Raw genomic sequence first — 19,248 nt, forward strand, 5'->3', positions numbered from 1 at the left:
GATGTGTACTTGAAAATCTCGTTTTGTGATAAATACCTCTCCACAGGTCAGACATTTGAATGGTCTCTCTCCCGTATGAGTTCTGATGTGTCTTTTTAAATGTGAAGCCCAAGTGAATGCCTTTCCACAGGTTACACATTTGAATGAATTTTCTCCAGTATGAGATCTGATATGTTCTTTTAAATGTGCAGCCCGAGTGAATGTATTTCCACAGGTTAGACATTTGAATGGTCTTTCTCCTGTATGAGTTCTGATGTGACTGTTTAATTGTGAAGCCTGAGGGAATGCTTTTCCACAGGTCTGACATTCAAATGGTCTTTCTCCTGTATGAGTTCTGATGTGTACTTGAAAGTCTCGTTTTGAGATAAATGCCTTTCCACAGGTCAGACATTTGAATGGTCTCTCTCCCGTATGAGTTTTGATGTGTCTTTTTAAATTTGAAGTCTGATTGAATGTGTCTCCACAGGTAACACATTTGAATGGTCTTTCTCCCGTATGAGTTCTGTTGTGTAGTTTTAAAAAAGAAGCGGTAATGAAGGCCTTGCCACAGGTTAGACATTTGAATGGTCTTTCTCTCGTATGTGTTCTTTTGATGTGAACTTTTAAATATGAATTCAAAGTGAATGCCATTCCACAGGTCTGACATTGGAATGGTCTCTCTCCCGTATGAGTTCTGATATGTACTTTTAAAAGTGAAGCCTGAGTGAATGCCTTTCCACAGGTTAGACATCTGAATGATCTTTCTCCATGATGAGTTCTGATGTGTCTGTTTAAATGTGAAGACAGAGTGAATACCTTTCTACAGGTCTGACATTCGAATGGTCTTTCTCCTGTATGATTTCTGATGTGTATTTGCAAATCTCGTTTTGTGATAAATGCCTTTCCACAGGTAGGACATTTGAAAGGTCTCTCTACCGTATGAGTTCTGATGTGTCTTTTTAAATTTGAAGCCTGAGTGAATGCGTCTCCACAGGTTACACATTTGAATGGTCTTTCTCCTGTATGAGTTCTGATGTGTATTTGCAAATCTGGTTTTGTGATAAATGCCTTTCCACAGGTAGGACATTTGAATGGTCTTTCTCCTGTATGAGTTCTGATGTGTCTTTTTAAAACTGAAGCCCGAGTGAATATGTCACCACAGGTTACACATTTGAATGGTCTTTCTCCTGTATGAGTTCTGATGTGTCCTTGCAAATTTCGTTTTGTAGTATATGCTTTTCCACAGGTCATACATTTGAATGGTCTCTTTGTCATTGTAAGAGTTCTGAAGTGTTTCAGCAATTCTTGTTTTATGATTAATGCATTTCCACAGGTTAAACATTTGAATGTTTTTTCTCCGGTCTGAATTCTCGTGTCATGATTGGTTTGGACATCAGTGCCAGGTTTGTGCCATTCCACACAACTGTTTGTAGTTCCATCTACATCAATTTCAACTTGAAAGACTTCATGAAGTAAATGGTTCAAAGACTGGCCACAGCAGTCAACATTGTTGTTATCTGTAGAATTGATAAGAAAATTCTTACTTCAACAGGGGTGAGAATGACTGGTCAAAAAAAAAGTAGGAAATTTTTCATCGTGAAGATCATGACCCATCCATGTGACCATAACCTATGAATTTAAATTTCACAAAAATTCACTGACATGCGATCCCAAATTTGTCTCGCAGCAATTTCTAACACGACTCAGTGGAATTTCAAAAGTTGAAAGTGTTATTACAACATTTGGTGGTTGTAGTACGGATGATGATGTAGTGGTGGTTGTAGTAGTAGTGGTGGTAGGGAAGATGTGGTAGTGATTGTAGTAGTAGTGATCGTATAGATGATTGTGTGGTGGTGGTTGTAGTAGTAGCGGTGATAGGGATGATGATGTGGTGGTAGTTGTAGTAGTAGTGGTGGTAGGGATGATGTTGTGGTGGTGGTTGTAGTAGTGGTAGTAGGGTTGATGATGTGGTGGTGGTTGTAGTGGAAGTTGTGGTAGGAATGATGTGGTGTTATTTGTAGTAGGAGTGGTGATAGGGATGATGGGGTAGTGGTGATAGGGATGATGATGAGGTGGTGATTGTAGTAGTAGCGGTGGTAGGGATGATGATGTGGTGGTAGTTGTAGTAGTAGTGGTAGTAGGGTTGATGATGTGGTGGTGGTTGTAGTGGTAGTTGGGGTAGGAATGATGATGGAGTGGTAGTTGTAGTAGTAGTGGTGGTAGGGATGATATGGTGTTATTTGTAGTAGGAGTGGTGGTAGGGATGATGTGGTAGTGGTGGTAGGGATGATGATGTGGTGGTGATTGTAGTAGTAGTGTTCTTAGAGATGATGATGTGATGGTGGTGGTTGTAGTAGTGGTAGTAGGGTTGATGATGTGGTGGTGGTTGTAGTAGTGGTCTTAGAGATGATTGTGTGGTGGTGGTTGTAGTAGTTATGGTAGAATGATGATGTGGTGTTATTTGTAGTAGTAGTGGTGGTAGGGATGATGATGTGGTGGTGGTTGTAATAGTAGTGGTGGTAGAGATGCTGATGTAGTGGTTTTGGTGAGTGCTTTTTATTCAGTGATGAAAATAGCAATTTGTCAAAAAGGAGGAAAATGTCTCCGTCTATCGATCAAATACAAGCAAACTGTAAAAATAACAGAAACATAGTTTTGTGTTAGTATTATGTACTATATTACTAATACTAGTATAAATCTATTCTTATCATTAGACATAAAGAGAAGGGCCGGGGACGGAGGGGAGACTGCTCTACCAGAATAATTTATGTATTGATCTTATGAATTCTATTTCAAAAAAAAAAAAAAGAAGAAAAGAGAAATAGAAAGAAAGGTAAAGGGAAAGAGGGAAAAAAAAGAAAGAGAGAGAGAGAGAGAGAGAGAGAGAGAGAGAGAGAGAGAGAGAGAGAGAGAGAGAGAGAGAGAGAGAGAGAGAGAGAGAGAGAGAGAGAGAGAGAGAGAGAGAGAGAGAGAGATAGAGGGAGGGAGAGAGAGATTAAAAAGGCAGTAGGCACCTACAACAGAGAAACAAAATCCAGACCCATTTGTCCCTCCCTTTCCCCTTCAACAATCAACTAACTAATCAAAGAACACCACTGGTCATCTGTGTCAATTGGGACATCTGGTGCCATTCTGTCTGGCCCGACGTCATAAAAACGGGACCGTCACCAAATTTCACGAGAATGAGCACAGGTGTCAAAATATGACATAAGACATAATGGTGATTTTGTGGTTTTGAGGATAATGTTTGACACGGCAAATTTCTGAGAAATTCTCTGTTTATATATCCAAAATAAAAAATTTGAAAAAGGAGGAATTGGGATGGGAATGGGCGGAGATAAACTATCATTTAGGCGGAAATCTGCCTTTAGGCGGAATATTCTCAGCCCTGAACTTCAAGTAAACATCTCGTATCTATTGAAGTGATAAATCATCCCCACTGATAGAAATGCATTGTAGGCATATATAACACAAACTTTTGACTTTAAGATGTTTACAGCATCAGTAGAAACAACTTGACTTTTGTCTCTTGGCTCCTGGCGGAGTAAAGGGCCTCAACAGCACTCTTCCATCTTCTTCTGTCCCTAGCACAGACCTTTGCCTCACTCCAGGTAAGATTGGAGACGCGGACAAATCTTGGTGAAGGCTTCTCCTCTGTTTTGGACAACCCCATTTCCTCTTGCCCAGTGGATTCCATTCAAGAGCTAGTTTGGTAATACAGGGTATGGCCAACCCATCGCCATTTTCTGCATCTGACCTGGACATCCATTTGCTCATGGTTTGTTCTTGTCCAAAGGTCAGCACTTGGCACTTTGTCAAACCATCAGTAGAATCAAACTATAGATTAATTACGATTGAGAACATCCAAATGTTGACATTTATCCAATTTTGAGCTTACAAATCAAAAGATAAAACTTCACACCTTTTTCTTATCAGTTTCATTACACCCAACATTGTCAAATATTATAGCAGTATGATAAACAATGTTGAGTTAAGTGTTCATACTACAAAATAGGCCTGTACAAAATAAATAATCACAGTAATTAACTCACTTTATGCCACACTGAGAGCGATGACAGCTATCATTTCCGTTCAATACAAACATAAGGCAAAAAAATTTGATGAACAAACATCATTGCTTTACTTCAAGAAACCCTGTATAAAAATAGCGATCCTTATATTGCTGGTTAAACATACTATACCTGCAAATGTGACGACTGCCGTGGCATTATTACTTATATAAGAAATGAAAGCATGGGAGATGGTACTTCTAAACCATCACAGAACTCAACCGATGTACAGAGAGTCACCTTATGGCACCTAAATAAGAAATTTACCATTTACAATATTTACAACCCTCCACGGTGTATTATAAACCTAACAAATCTAAACAGTTCCCAATACAACAACACAATAATTGCTGGTGACTTCAATGGCCACTCTCACTCCACTATGGGGATACAAAAATTTAAACAACACAGGAAAAGAACTAGAAAAGCTTTGCAATACAACCAACCTCACCATTTTACAACATGCAGACTCAGTCCCCACACTTCTTCACAGAGCTCATATGTCCCTGAGTCATCCCGATCTAACAACCATCATCTCCTCTGACCTTTTTGAAATAGGCAGTGACCATAAACCAATTTTAACACAAATAACAGTTCAAACACAGAAGAAAACATTTGAGCAGAAATCCAAATGGAATTTCAAGAAAGCAAACTGGGATGTTTTCACAGCAACATTAGATGACCAGCTTCCAAAAATTACAGATACATCAAGTGAAGAACATTTAAACGAAGCCCTCACCAAAGCCATTCTTGCAGCTGCAAAAGCAGGAATTCCAAGAGGTAGTCGACAAAATTACAAACCCTTCTGGAGCAAAGAAATTGAAAAAGCAGTAGATGCAAGAAAGGAGACAAGGAAAAACTTAGAGGAAAACAAAACCATTAAAAACAAGATTGAGTAAAATAAAGCATCTGCAATTGTCAAAAGAACTATTAAAAACGCTAAAAGAATGAAATGGGCAGACACATGCACTAATATTGACCTCAATCAAAATGGGAAAAAAGCATGGGTCTTACTTAATAATCTAACAATGAAACCCCGAAAACCAACCCAAAGCCCATGAAAACTACAGAAGGAACAATCGTAGATGACCAAAAAAAAACCATAATCTTCAACAAACATTCTGCTTCAGTAAACAAGGCATCAAAAAGAAGTGAAAAGGACAAAAAATTGATTAAAAACCTTAAACATCAAGAAAAGGCCCCAAAAGCTATCTCATATCTGTTCAAAGAGGGCTTTACCATGTCAGAACTTCACAGAGCTATAAAAAAACTCAAGTTAAGGAAATCCCCTGGACCAGATAAGATACACAATGAAATGCTCTTGCATCTTAGAGTGAGAGGTAAACAGATGCTTCTCAAACTTATAAATCTAACATGGGAGACAGGAGTACCAAGGGGATGGAAAAATGCTATTATAATTCCAATCTTAAAGAAAGATAAACCACCCGACGAAACGAAAAGTTACAGACCAATATCTCTCACCTCATGTGTTGGAAAGATCGCTGAGAGAATGGTGAATAACCGATTATACTGGTGGCTGGAGACACGTGGCCTACTAAATATATATCAGGCAGGCTTTAGAATAGGGCAAAGAACAGAAGATCAATTGTTTAGATTAAGTCAAAAAATGGCTTTCAAGATGGAAAACATACAGTCGCCGTTTTTGTAAATCTCCAACAAGCCTGTGACAAAGTATGGAGGAAAGGGTTGTTACCAAAAATGATGGACTACGGAATTGATAGAAATCTCTACTTCTGGATTAAACAATTTCTCAGTAACAGAACAATCCAAACAAAAATTAATAACGGACTGTCAAACAGAGAAGTATTAGAGGAAGGTCTCCCACAAGGATCCTGTCTCAGCTGTACTCTCTTTCTTATTTTTATAAATGATCTACCAGAAGTATTACAGACAGAAAAGGCCCTATATAAATATGCTGACGATTTAGTTATGTGGTATACTACGAAGCACCTACCAATAGCCTCCAATAGAATAAATGAAGATTTAGAAAGCTTAAACACCTTCTGTGATAAATAGAAGTTAAAAGTAAATTGCAATAAAACAGTCCTCTCTATATTTACTAAGAGCCATCCTGTTTCCAAGAAAGAAATAACACTCTCCATCCAAGGCCATCGACTCGCGAAAGAAGAAAACCCCACATATTTGGGCATACAGTTAGACAGACAACTATCTCTGAACAAACACACTAGATTGTAAAAATCAAAGCCACAAAGAGACTCCATTTACTAAAACGACTAGCCAGTACTAATTGGGGAGCAGACAAAAACTCGCTTCGACAACTCTATTTAGGCTATGTGCGTTCCGTCATGGACTACAATATAGCCCTCCAAAATGTAGGTAGTAAAAACACACATAAAACCTTGGACAGAGTACAAAACCAAGCCCTTTGCTTCATCTCCGGTGCCTTGAGATCGACACCCACAGCAGCATGTGAAATACATACTAATGTGGAACCACTTGGACTTCACAGAGAATCAGCAGTGCTTGAAATGGTTGAAAGATACAAACGAAAAGAGGAAAACCATCCAAACAGAATTCTGGGAGAGAAATAGAAACCAAGAACAAGATTAAAACAAAAATCCCTGCTACACATTGCTAACAACTTGAATGAAAGACACAGACTCCCATAAAACAGAGACAAATCTATTTTAATCAGTCAAAAACCTCCATACGCCGAACTATATCTTCCAAAAATAAAGACTAACCTCATAGAAGAAACAACAAGAAATAAAAACAAATCAGATATACAAATATTAGCAATGAAGACAATACAAGAATACCCAGACAACTGGATACATGTTTACACAGGTGGATCTGCCCACAAAGGAACTAAAAATGCCGGGTATGGGTTTGTAGAATACCCAGATAAAACCTGTGATAAAATCCATAATTCTTGCGGAAGCTCCTGCTCAAACTACGAGGCAGAGGCAGTTGCAATAGAAGCCTCACTGCGACACCTCTCTTCTGTTTTCCAGCTAAACCCTTCAAAACTTCAAAACAATGTCATCTTCATAGACTCCAAATCGGTTCTCCAAGCTCTAGATTTAGATAAACTCTCCTCAACCTTCAATAGTTTAAGATCTCAACTAGATGAATTCCTTACAACACACAGAGTAGACTTATCTCTCCAGTGGGACATTCAAATATACCAGGAAATGACAAGGCAGACAGACTAGCTAGACTCGGATCAACACTTTTACAACCATCAATTCCAGTATCCTTAGACACAGCGAAACAAATAATCAAAACAAATAAGAGAGAAGAATGGATGAACAGTTGGGCAATGAGAACCACAGGTAGATGTATGTTTTCCCATATGACCACTCCTGTAAAGACTGATTGCCTAAATAAGCTCAGAAGACACCAGCAAAGCATCATCTTTCAACTAAGAATACAACACATACCGCTCAACAACCATTCAAGCAAAATTACAAAAGACACATCCCCTTCCTGCCCCCTATGCCAACACCCCAATGAAAAAGTAACACACCATTTGCTTGAATGTCAACCTCTTGAAGACCTGAGATGCACATTCCTCCCACCAAATCCAAGCATCAGTAACACACTTTATAGTCACCTTGAACAATTACAAAAGACGTCTAACTTCTACGTCATGGCACAAGACCGAAGGGCTAGAGCTCAGGTGGCTGCTGGTTCGGATAAGTAAGTAAGTAAGTAAGATGAACAAACATGAAAGTGAATGTTCAGTTTCTTGTAGATTTACACGGTGGCCTCCGAAAGTGTTTTGAGATTTTCGTGCTGCGAATATTATGAAAATAGAAGGATTATAAAGGAGAATTGAGATGTGTTCGAGAGTTCGGTGATTTAGAGATATGCATGTTTGAGATGTCAGTGCTGCACTGTATTTGAAAATAATATATATATACAGTCCACTCCGGATAATCGCAACATTTCCCAAGAAACGGAATTAATTCTATATAAAAGTCATTGGTTAATTTCAACAAATTTCGGGAATAGTAATAGTAACAAATTTTCGCTCTAAAAAAGTGGTAAATTTAAGAAATTAATCAAACAAAATATCATGATTAAATTTCATCAGGGAAGAAATTGTGACAGGTTGAAAAATCGAGAGTGAGCAGAATTTAATGCTACAGTAGTGTGTCATCACTTTATTAGAGACAAAAGAGAACAGGGCTTTGCAGTATGGGTTTGTGATGTCATCTGGGGGCATTAAATCCGAGACGAGAGGGCTGGGAATAAATTTTACAACAGGCAGACAATGACAGTTGTAAAGAGAGAGTGTGCGATATCCTTTGTTTTGGGGTTGAGTTTGGTAAGAGCTTATTATCTCTCATCACGGCTAATCTCTTTGGCTCTTACAAATGTTGAACGTTAATCCAATCTGAATAAGATGTCGACTTGCACCAAGGCTTGTTTTGCGTGTAAAATCTTTCTGGGGATGCCATTGTTTTTTGTTTCAATCAAATTGCTTCGTCTGTGGTGGACTACGAGCAATGTTTACAACAACGTGTTTGAGTTGAGCATATATATGTGTAAAACGTTGCAATCTCGGACAGGAAACTCAACTTTGGTTAATCGCACCATTTTCGCTGATCCCAATCAAAGACTCAAACTTGTCTTATTTAGTTTTGCTGTTTTATTCTTTTACATTTGTGACCTGCCAGAACTAATTCCAATCAGTATTAAGTCAAGTTTTTCAAGTTTGGGTTTATTGTACTTCTACATATTATTTAGGCGTGTCAGGCTATTTATTTTCAAGCCCTAGGTCGCTGGTCGTCACTTCCAGTTTTCAAATAACCGTCAACATACTATATAGTAGTATTTGGGGGTATCTGGCTTTTTATTTTCCAAGCCCTAGGTCACTGATCACTTCTTTCATTTTTCAGATCATCTTCAACATACTATTCAGGGTGTCAGGCTAGTTGCTTTCCAAGCCCTAAGTCACTGGTCATCCCTGTCCATTTTCAAATCATCTTTACCATTTAGGGGTGTCAGGCTGTTTAATTTCAAGCCCTAGGTCACTGATCGTTTCTTTCAGTTTTCAAATCATCTGCAACATACTCAGAGACGCCAACTTTAAATTTGGCTCACAGGAGTTTCAGACACCACTCGTAGGAATTTCAATGCCGAAAGAGGAATTTCCGCACACAAGAAAAAGGAATTCGAATGGTATTTGATATTGTGTTTACATAATGTATCGTTCTAAATAGATAACATTAGAATTACATAATGATACATAAACACAATGCCAAATACAATCCCAAAGTTTCCTTATTTCAAATGAAGTAAAGGGCCAAAACCTAATGGTAGAGATAGTACTACTGGTGGTAATGTGGTGTTGGTGGTTGTAGTAATAGTAGTGATGATGAAGATCTGATAGTGGTTGTAGTTGTAGTGGTAGTGATGATGGTTGAAGTAGTAGTTGTGATGTGGTGGTGGTTGTAGTAGTGGTGGGAGTGTTGTTGATGTGGTGGTGATGGTGGTTGTAGTACAAATGGTAGTGATGATAATGTGGTGGTGGTGGTGGTTGTAGTAGTAGTAGTAGTGGTAATGATGATGTGGTGGTTGTAGTGGTAGTGATGATGTGGTGGTGGTGGTGGTTGTAGTAGTAGTGCTCATGATAATGATGTGGTGCTGATGGTTGTAGTAGTAGTGGTAGTGATGATGATGATGAAGTGGTGGTTGTTGTAGTAGTAGTAGTAGTTGTAGTGATGATGATGCGGTGGTGATGGTGTAGTAGTAGTGGTAGTGATGATGATGTGGTGGTGGTGGTGGTTGTAGTAACAGTGGTGGTGGTAGTGATGAAGATGAAGTGGTGGTGGTACTTGTAGTAGTAGTGGTAGTGATGATGTGGTGGTGGTGGTTGTAGTAGTAGTGGTAGTTGCAGTGTTGATGATGTGGTGGTGGTGGTTGTAGTAGTAGTGCTAGTGATGATGTGGTGGTGGTTGTAGTAGTAGTGGTAGTGATGTTGTAGTGGTGGTTGTAGTAGTAGTGGTAGTTGCAGTGATGATGATATGGTGGTGGTGGTTGTAGTAGTAGTGCTAGTGATGATGTGGTGGTGGTGGTGGTTGTAGTAGTAGTAGTAGTGGTAATGATGATGTGGCGGTGGTGATTGTAGTAGTAGTGCTAGTGATGATGTGGTGGTGGTGGTTGTAGTAGTAGTGGTAGTGATGTTGTAGTGGTGGTTGTAGTAGTAGTGGTAGTTGCGGTGATGATGATATGGTGGTGGTGGTTGCAGTAGTAGTGGTAGTGGTTGTGGTTGTAGTAGTAGCGGTAATGATGATGTGGTGGTGGTGGTTGTAGTAGTAGTGGTAGTGATGATCTGGTGGTGGTTGTAGTAGTAGTGGTAATTATGATGTGATGGTGGTGGTTGTAGTAGTAGTGGTAATGACAATGAAATGGTGTTGGTGGTGGTTGTAGTAGTAGTGGTAATGATGATGTGATGGTGGTGGTTGTAGTAGTAGTGGTAATCACGATGAAATGGTGTTGGTGGTGGTTGTAGTAGTAGTGGTAGTGATGATGATGTGGTGGTGGTGGTGGTTGTAGTAGTAGAGGTCGTGATGGTGATGTGGTAGTGGTGATTGTAGTAGTAGTGGTAGTGATGATGTGATGCTGGTGGTTGTAGTAGTAGTGGTATTGATGATGATGTGGTAGTGGTGGTTGCAGTAGTAGTGGTAGTGATGACGATTTGGTTGTAGTAGTTGTAGTGATGATGATGTGGTGGTGGTGGTTGTAGTAGTACTGGTAGTGATGATGATGTGGTGGTGGTTGTAATAGTGATAGTAGTTGTGGTAGTGGTAGTGATGATGATGTAGAGGTGGTGGTGGTTGTAGTACTGATGATGTGGTGGTTGCAGTAGTAGTGGTAGTGATGATGGTTGTAATACTAGAGGCAGTGATGAAGATTTGGTGGTTGGGTGTGTGTGTGTGGGGGGGGGGGGGGGGGGGGGGGGGGGGGGAGGTATCCTTGTAACAAATTGACCACACCGGAATTTGACAGAAGATGCCCGGAGCCCGGAATTTTTTGCTCCAGACCGGAGTTTTTTCCGGTGAAACCGGAGTTTTGGCATCACTGAACATACTATATACGGGTGTTTGCATATTCATTTTCAAGCCCTAGACCACTCTCATCCATTTCAGTTTTCAAATCATCTTTAACAAACTACTTAGGGGCTTGTCAGGCTATTATCATTTTCAAGCCCTAGGTCATTGATCGTTTTTTTTCTTTCAGTTTTCAAATCATCTTCAACAAACAATTGAGGGGAGTAAGGCTATTTATTTCAAAGCCCTGGATCACTGATCATTTCGTTCAATTTTAAAATCATCCTCAACATACTATTTACGGGTGTAAGGCTATTTATTTTCAAGCCCTTAGTCTTGACAGATATTTGCAGTCCATCAAAAAAGGGTAGCATGCAATTGTTAATGTCCGTCGTTATAGAAACTATAAACTCAGGTTGATGAGCATTGACTCATGATTTAAGGACCTTTTATTTCATTTTGTCTGAACAAGAAACTTGGACGCAATGGATTGATAATTTGCTTTTTGGGACGTAAATAGGTTTAAGTAATTTTTTTCCTTTCCTTCAGTAAAGACAGGTAATTGTATGGCCCAGTCATAGCTCTATTTACTGTTAAAATCAACACTGTTCTAAAGAAGTTCCCATATTTGAGTCCTAGAACTCGATTGTTGATGATAATCATTCTCAACATTCAAATTTTGTGATTCTGTAGGATTAATGACAATAATATTCAGAAGGAGGAGGAGAAGAAGAAGGAGAAGAAGAAGAAGAAGAAGAAGAAGAAGAAGAAGAAGAAGAAGAAGAAGAAGAAGAAGAAGAAGAAGAAGAAGAAGAAGAAGAAGAAGAAAGAAGAAGGAAGAAGAAGAAGGAGAAAGAAGAAGGAAGAAGAGAAGAAGAAGAAGAAGAAGAAGAAGAAGAAGAAGAAGAAGAAGAAGAAGAAGAAGAAGAAAGAAGAAGAAAAAAGAAGAAGAAAAAGAAGAAGAAAAAGAAGAAGAAGAAGAAGAAAGAGAAGAAGAAAGAAGAAGAGAAGAAGAAGAAGAAGAAGAAGAAGAAGAAGAAGAAGAAGAAGAAGAAGAAGAAGAAGAAGAAGAAGAAGAAGAAGAAGATCTATCTACTTAATACTCCTTACCAATTGAATATATCCTAAATAAGGTATTTATTGGCAACTCAATTTCAAATATCATAACTGACTTTATGCTGGTAAGACATACAAGGGAAAAAAGGTATAATAACTGTAATGATTTGAGTAAAAACAGGGTCGTTGATGTCGAAAAGCTGGCGGGAAGACAGGAACCATTGCAAGCAATAGAAAGAAGGAAACTTTCATGGTTTGGACATCTGGTCAGACAGTGACAGCTTGTGTAAGATAAGATTTATGCAAGGCAGAGTGGAAGGTCAAAGGAGAGGAGGAAGACAAAGAAAAATGAGACAGGAAAACATTAAGGAATGGACAGGATTGATGCTATACAATAGAGAAAGCCAATGACCAAGATGAGTGGATCCGAATTGTAAAGGATGCATTCCTCAAGTCCCCACGATGACCATCTGGTCATGGGAATGAGTGTGTGAGAAATGATGTTTGTAAAGACTGAGGGTTTTACAATACAATAGCTTTTTAAAAAATGTAACCTCAGTATTATGGGACATCCCAACTTTGTCACTGATTGTATGTAGTTGTTGTAAGAAATAAAGAGAGACTAGATTGGGATCAGGAACCACAGACTGAATAAAAAATCTCATAATTTTAGAGTTCTCCGAGGCTCATGGAGCTAAAAGCCAGCTTCTATAACCTGAAACAGGGAAAATAGTAATTGCTTGCTACCCTTTAGATAGGACTTTGGATATTACAAAGTACTTTCTGTCAGGTCAAACAGACCCAGTTACCCAATCACTGCTGGGTGGACAGGGGGATCAGAAAAAGATCATGACTTAAACCAGAACAAAATTACCCCCTTTGAATGTGAAGTGAGCCTCCACCAACAGAGCTATCAGCCTCTATGTTGAACCTCACTTTAATTATTATCATTTTTATTCTCCTTATTTGGGCTATTAAGGAGATGAGTGTCAAAGACATTAAAGACAACTTCTCTGAAGACTAAAATTGGCACCTATAGTAAACAAGTGAAATGGGAGGGATGAGGTGGAGATGATGTGAAAAGGAAATTAAGGGGAAAGACAAGAAAGTAACAGTAACTATCAACTCACTGATATTACCAAAGCTACGGTTGTAGAAAATGTGCGTTTCACTGTATTTATATGATAGAATTATGGATAAAACTGATGTCTCTCCCTCCCCACCCCCATAACTCCTATTCATTTTCTTGTTGAACTGGTGAAGGCTAGGTACATCAAAGAGGAAAAAACCCATCTCAAAATGAACAAATATTCACAAGCCTCAAACTCCTTGGGATATGTAGAAACGTTAAAAGAAACCGTAGTTCGAGGAAACCGTGCCTTGTCATATCATAACGACTTGTTGAGGAGGGTTAGGTAGAGGGCCACTGTGGCTCAGTATGGATTTTGCCATGCACTCGAAAGACATCTAGTTTGAATATCCATTGGGTTATTTGGCCTTCAGGAAAAATAATCTCAACCTAGCTCAATTTGCTCGCTGCGCTATGGCTTTTTTAAAAAGATTTTTCCAGTCAGCCCTGGGAAAGACCCTAAGTCAACTTTCCTTTTGAGGATGAAAAAAGGGAACTATATTGCTTTATTGATATGTTGAGGGAGATAAATTTATACATGAAATGTTACATGCTGTTGGTGTGTGTGTGTGTGTGTGTGTAGAGGGCAGGGGAATGGTATATCTGCAAAGTAGATAGATACACAAGACACACACGCACTTAACTATGAATGTCACAGTAAATCATCAGTTGTCGAAATCACCAGACACAAAAAAAAAACCTTTCATTTACTTTTTTCTTTTTCTTTAAATTTTACATTGGTGGGGTGAAATTAGTTCGAGGAAACAGTGTTCAAGGCAACAATTAGTTTGAGAAAGGAATGGAATGACATCAAAGAATTATGAGGAAAAAATTTGGGATAATTCAAATGAGTTTGAGGAAACTGTGCTGGAGTGTAATTACCTTGTTTAGTCTCCAAACCTACAGACATGACATCTGATCCTAAACTATTAGATGGAACAGGCTCCTCACAAATTGTTTTATAACTTTGGTCACCTTTGTTGATATTGCAGGGTTCCTGGGAAGAAAAGGAAGAAATTTTTTTTAACGGAATGAAAAGATACAATCAAGTTACAGATTTTATAACGAGGTTGGAGAACCACTGGCACTACAAAATTAGTGATCAATTGGTCACACAGATCAGGACAAGGAAAAGTCAAGTGTTTTGGAGGCTCGTGTATTCTACTAAGATAATAAATGGTTTTAGGTCTTTGTTGTTATATTTTTCTTTTAATCATTACATTCAATCAACATCATCATCATTATTAGTGTCATCTGTGTCACTGTTGCAATCGTTACAGTCATTATAATCATCATCATCATTATCAGAGACCACACGATGAAAAGAATACCATCTCACCTGACATTGTGTCCCAAGTGATGACGTCACAGATGAAATCTCTGTTGTCATTTTGTCTTTAAGTTTAACTTCATCTCTAATATCAATGCTCTGTGAATCTTCATCTTCACTGACATCAATGAATTGTGACCAAGCGTAGAAAGAGTTATCTGCCAAGATGTCTTCATCTTCAGGTTTTACATTGACATCTGTGTTATGGGAAGAGTTCTCTGCCTTGATGTCTTCATCGTTAAGTTGAACATTGACAGGCATGGCCTTTGGATGAGGCTCTGGTATATTTTCAGCCTCTGTCAATTCAAGTTTAACACTGATATCAGAAGACTGGCATGAGGTCTCTGCTATTGTTTTAGTTTCCACTAGATCTTCATAGGTATTAAATGATGGGGTGGAATATTCTTTCTTTACATCTTCCAATCCAATATTCAAATGTCTGAAATCTTCATGTGAAACCTTCACAGTTTTTTCCACTTCAATTTTACAAGACCCTTCCATCTTTACTTCTGTCTCCAGGATGAAAAGAGGGACACTGGAAAAAAAAAAAAAAAAAAAAGCACAACAAAAAATGTTGAGATAATTGAAAAGATGACAATGGTTGCCTGTTTTATTATAAGAATTTGACCATGAATTAAACACTATCAGGATGACAATAATTGAGCTGCCAACTTTCAAATCATTTGCATGGTTTGTTTTCGCAAAATTACATTTCGCAGATGTTCCAAACGATAAATTTGGATGATTTATTTACAACGATGTGGTTGACCATAGCCATACATGCTCTAAAATTACAAGTTAGAACTGTTCTGATGTGCCCATCATGCTCTCTGATAAATTTACCATTAAATTTGGCCAGTTTCAATTTCTTAATTCCACTTAATATGCGAGATACAGCCATGAATGAAAAAGGGTCCCATATTTTGGGTACTTCCCCCCCCCCCCCCCCCCCCCCCATGCCTGTCAGCCAAATTAAAGAACCTTTGAAGATGTATAACTAATTTTTTTACTCATGATGTTTATGGATGGATTTTCAAAATTAAAAAAAAATTTACTCAGTGTAGATAGGGCTTTAATTGTAATAAAACCTAGGGCACTGTTTGGGGGATTTGATGTCCCTGATGAGAGGACGGCCATATTTTTATGTTTACTTAATACATTGACCAGATATGTTTTGTTGTGTGAAGCACTTTGGTCTGTGGTACACCATGAACTACTTTTAATTTCTTTTTTTTTTTTTTGCATTTATTATTTGTTTGTTTATTATTGTTATCATTATTTGTTTGATTCATATTTCTTGTGCCCTTACTTTTTTTTTTTCAATTCACATAATAATCAGATCTCAATTTCTTCAATTTTCTTTTGGCGTGGGGTGGAGGGAAGAGGATAGTTTTGGTATTGTTTTTAAAATCTTTAATTAATTTATTTTGTCAATGAACATGCGTTCATTTGATTGACGGGTATCAATGTATGAGACTTGGATTCGTCCATTTTTGTGAGTAAGCTTTTAAAAGCAAAATGTTTTTTTTGTTAGCTTTAGATGTAAAAGTTATATAGAGAGAGCTGTGCACTAAGGATCTTAATCTTATTCTAATTATACCATAATTATTCATTTCATTATTATTATCATTTTTTATTTTTTTGCGCATCTCGCCCTAAAGATTTGACACTCAAGAGATCAGTCATAAAATTGTCATTCATGATCGGAAGTTCTATTATTATTATCATTGTTAAATGAATTACTCTACATAATGGTGCGCATAATATTTCATATTTGAAAATAATTGTATCTATTTGATTGCAAATATTATATTCATGTAAGAGATATATTGGCAATTGCTTAAAAATAAACCTTTGAATTGAATATTTCATTCCTTGTGCCTATTATTATCATTATGATTTTTAATTTGGCTATATAATAGTCAACCCAACTGAACATATATGCAGGTCTGACATCTGAACCCACTTATGGGCCTAGTTTAACATTGTTTGTAAAAGTAATAGAAAATATTTTGCGTCATCTTCTGAGATTTCCATAACAACAATGAGCCATAAGGAATTGGGTTATCAGACTTGCATTTAAGTGCACGTCAAGTCAATCAGTAAGAGCTAAGGCTGATGTTTTGTTTGTTTCTTTTTAAGGGTTTTACGGCGCTTGCAACACAAATTATAGGTCATATCAGCGCCAGTAAAATGGGAGAATATGGGATAGTAAAAAGTTCTAGAATTACAATTAAAGCACCCAAGAAATGGTAAGACAAAGGGGAATGGTAGAAAATAGGGAATCGGTGTAGATTCCAAGAGCATACCATCACTGTACTTAGTTTAAGATCACCTAAAAGTCTCATCCAGACATGGGCACAGGTCCCTACTAGGAGGAATACACTCAAATGCTTACATTATAAATTCAAAACAACAAATATAATAATAATACATTACAGAGATTTACAAGGAAAAAAATATCATCTCCCAAAACAATAACTATACATTTGACTGTTTCTCTCTCAGCCAGGGTATCCGGCTAGGGCCAGGACAAAAACAAGTAATCTCATTCCAAGACAAAGACAGAAAGCAAGTTGGAAAACAGATATAGGGGGGAAGAAGACTCAGGAAGTACCTCCCTGCCCACTATGGGAGGTCAGGAACCCCACCCGGTAAGGCTAATGTGACAACCTGGATCGGACCAGTTCTGAGGTAAATAAAAAGATGGCAGCTCTCTCATCAGGGACATCAACCCCTGAAAAGTGCCAAACCTAGTACCTTAAACTAACTTAAATAGGAAAAACAAACACCCTAGCATCTTTACTATTAATTACGACCTAGATTATAACTAACCCTAATAGAAAAAAAATCCTCCGACCTCGACCTAAAAACTAGGACTGCTTTGCAATACCTCACAAAATGGCGGCCAAGAACAAAAACAATGGTCAGATTAAATAATATTAGTATTAGTGACCACATATTTACCCTGAGACAAATCCTGGAGCAAAGCATTGAATGGAACAGCCCCCTCTACACCATTTTTGTCGATTTTGAAAAAGCCTTTGACAGCTTACACAGAGAGTCCCTATGGAAAATACTCCGCCATTATGGGATACCGATGAAGATAGTCAACTTAGTAAAAGCAATGTACAGCAACTACCAATGCCAAGTGATCTGTGGTAACAATTTAACAGACAGCTTTAATGTAACAACTGGTGTAAAACAAGGCTGCATACTCCCCGCTTCTGTTTATCCTGGCTCTAGACTGGCTCATGAAAAATACAATTGATGGTAAGAAGAGAGGCATTCGTTGGACACTGACATCCTTTCTGGAAGTTATAGACTACACAGATGATATCGCGTTAGTTTCCAGTACACACAGAGACGCCTCAGAGAAACTAAACGTACTACACAAGAACGCCTCGAAAATTGGACTGAAAATAAATTTCGATAAGACTGTGTACATTAGGGTGAATCCAAAACATGACAGTGAAATTAGGATAGATGAACATATAATTGAAGAGGTAACAAGAGTTCTCCTAACTCGGATCCAAAATAACAGACGACGGAAATGCAGAACAAGATATCAAGCACAAAATTCAGAAGGCAAACCAGGCTTTCGGCATGCTGAAAAACTTTTGGAAATCAAAGCAAATAATGAGAAAGACAAAGCTGAAAATATACAAGAGCAATGTTTTAAGTTTACTGCTTTATGGAAGTGAAAGCTGGAAAATGACATCCTCCTTAATACAGAAACCAGAAGCCTTTCAGAACAAGTGTTTAAAAAGAATTTTTTATTTATTTTGGCCTACAAAAATAAAAACAGTAGATCTATTAAAGAAAGCCAAATAAAAAGAAGAAGATGGCATTGGCTGGGTCATGTGGCCAGAATGGAAAAAGGGTCACTTCCCAAGACAGCCTTGTACTGGACAGCAGATGGGAAGAGAAAGCGGGGAAGACCCAAAGAAACCTGGCGAAGGACCATGGAGAAAGAATTAAAGGAAGCAGGCCTGTCCTGGAACACAGCCACCGCAAAAGCTGCTGATCGCTAAAAAAAATGGAGATGTCTGGTGGATGCCCTATGTGCCGCAAGGCCCAAAGAGGATTAAGTAAGTAAGTATTAGTATTAGGAACATACCCTTTTACCACCGACTTCTTTTATCTTTTCATGGATTAATTTACTTTCACTGTTTTATTTCTATTTCTAGACACTGATCATTTATCCAGTTCTCTTTTGCTTCATTACATTTTTTCTTTATTTTCTTTTCAATGTTGATGGAAAGATGTATTGAAGTCCAAAAAGACCTATTTATCTGTTGTATTGATTACTCAAAGGCATTTGATAAGGTTAGACGTAGTGAATTATTTAACATCCTTGAAGGACTAGACATAGATAGAAAACATCTAAGAATTAGAAACTTATATTGGAGTCAAAGTGTAACCGTCAGAATTGAAGGAGAATTCAGTGAATATAACCATATTAAAAGAGGTGTTAGACAAGGATGTGTTTCGTCACCAGACCTTTTTAATATCTACAGTGAAACAATAATTAGGACTTTAGGAGATAGTCCCGCATTAAGATCAATGGTGAGAATATCAACAATATATTAGGTATGCAGATGACACAGCACTTATCTCAGACTCAAAAGAAAATTTACA

General features: G+C 38.0%; 1 protein-coding gene across 1 annotated transcript in view; it reads right to left on the bottom strand.

The window, feature by feature from the left end:
• LOC144980615 (uncharacterized) overlaps nt 1-19,248 on the bottom strand; it is a 74,582-nt gene that overhangs the window by 52,029 nt on the left and 3,305 nt on the right. The window contains 3 exon segments of the mRNA XM_078928295.1: nt 1-1,496; nt 14,160-14,274; nt 14,617-15,142. The exon segment at nt 1-1,496 is cut by the window's left edge and continues 272 nt beyond it. Coding sequence (XP_078784421.1) covers nt 1-1,496; nt 14,160-14,274; nt 14,617-15,108 — 2,103 coding nt within the window. The 5' untranslated portion in view covers nt 15,109-15,142.

Source organism: Berghia stephanieae, chromosome 10 (genome assembly GCF_034508935.2).
Source record: "Berghia stephanieae isolate SIO BIC M18660-M18661 chromosome 10, UCSD_Bste_1.3, whole genome shotgun sequence".
In the NCBI taxonomy this organism is placed as follows: Eukaryota; Metazoa; Mollusca; class Gastropoda; order Nudibranchia; family Aeolidiidae; genus Berghia; species Berghia stephanieae.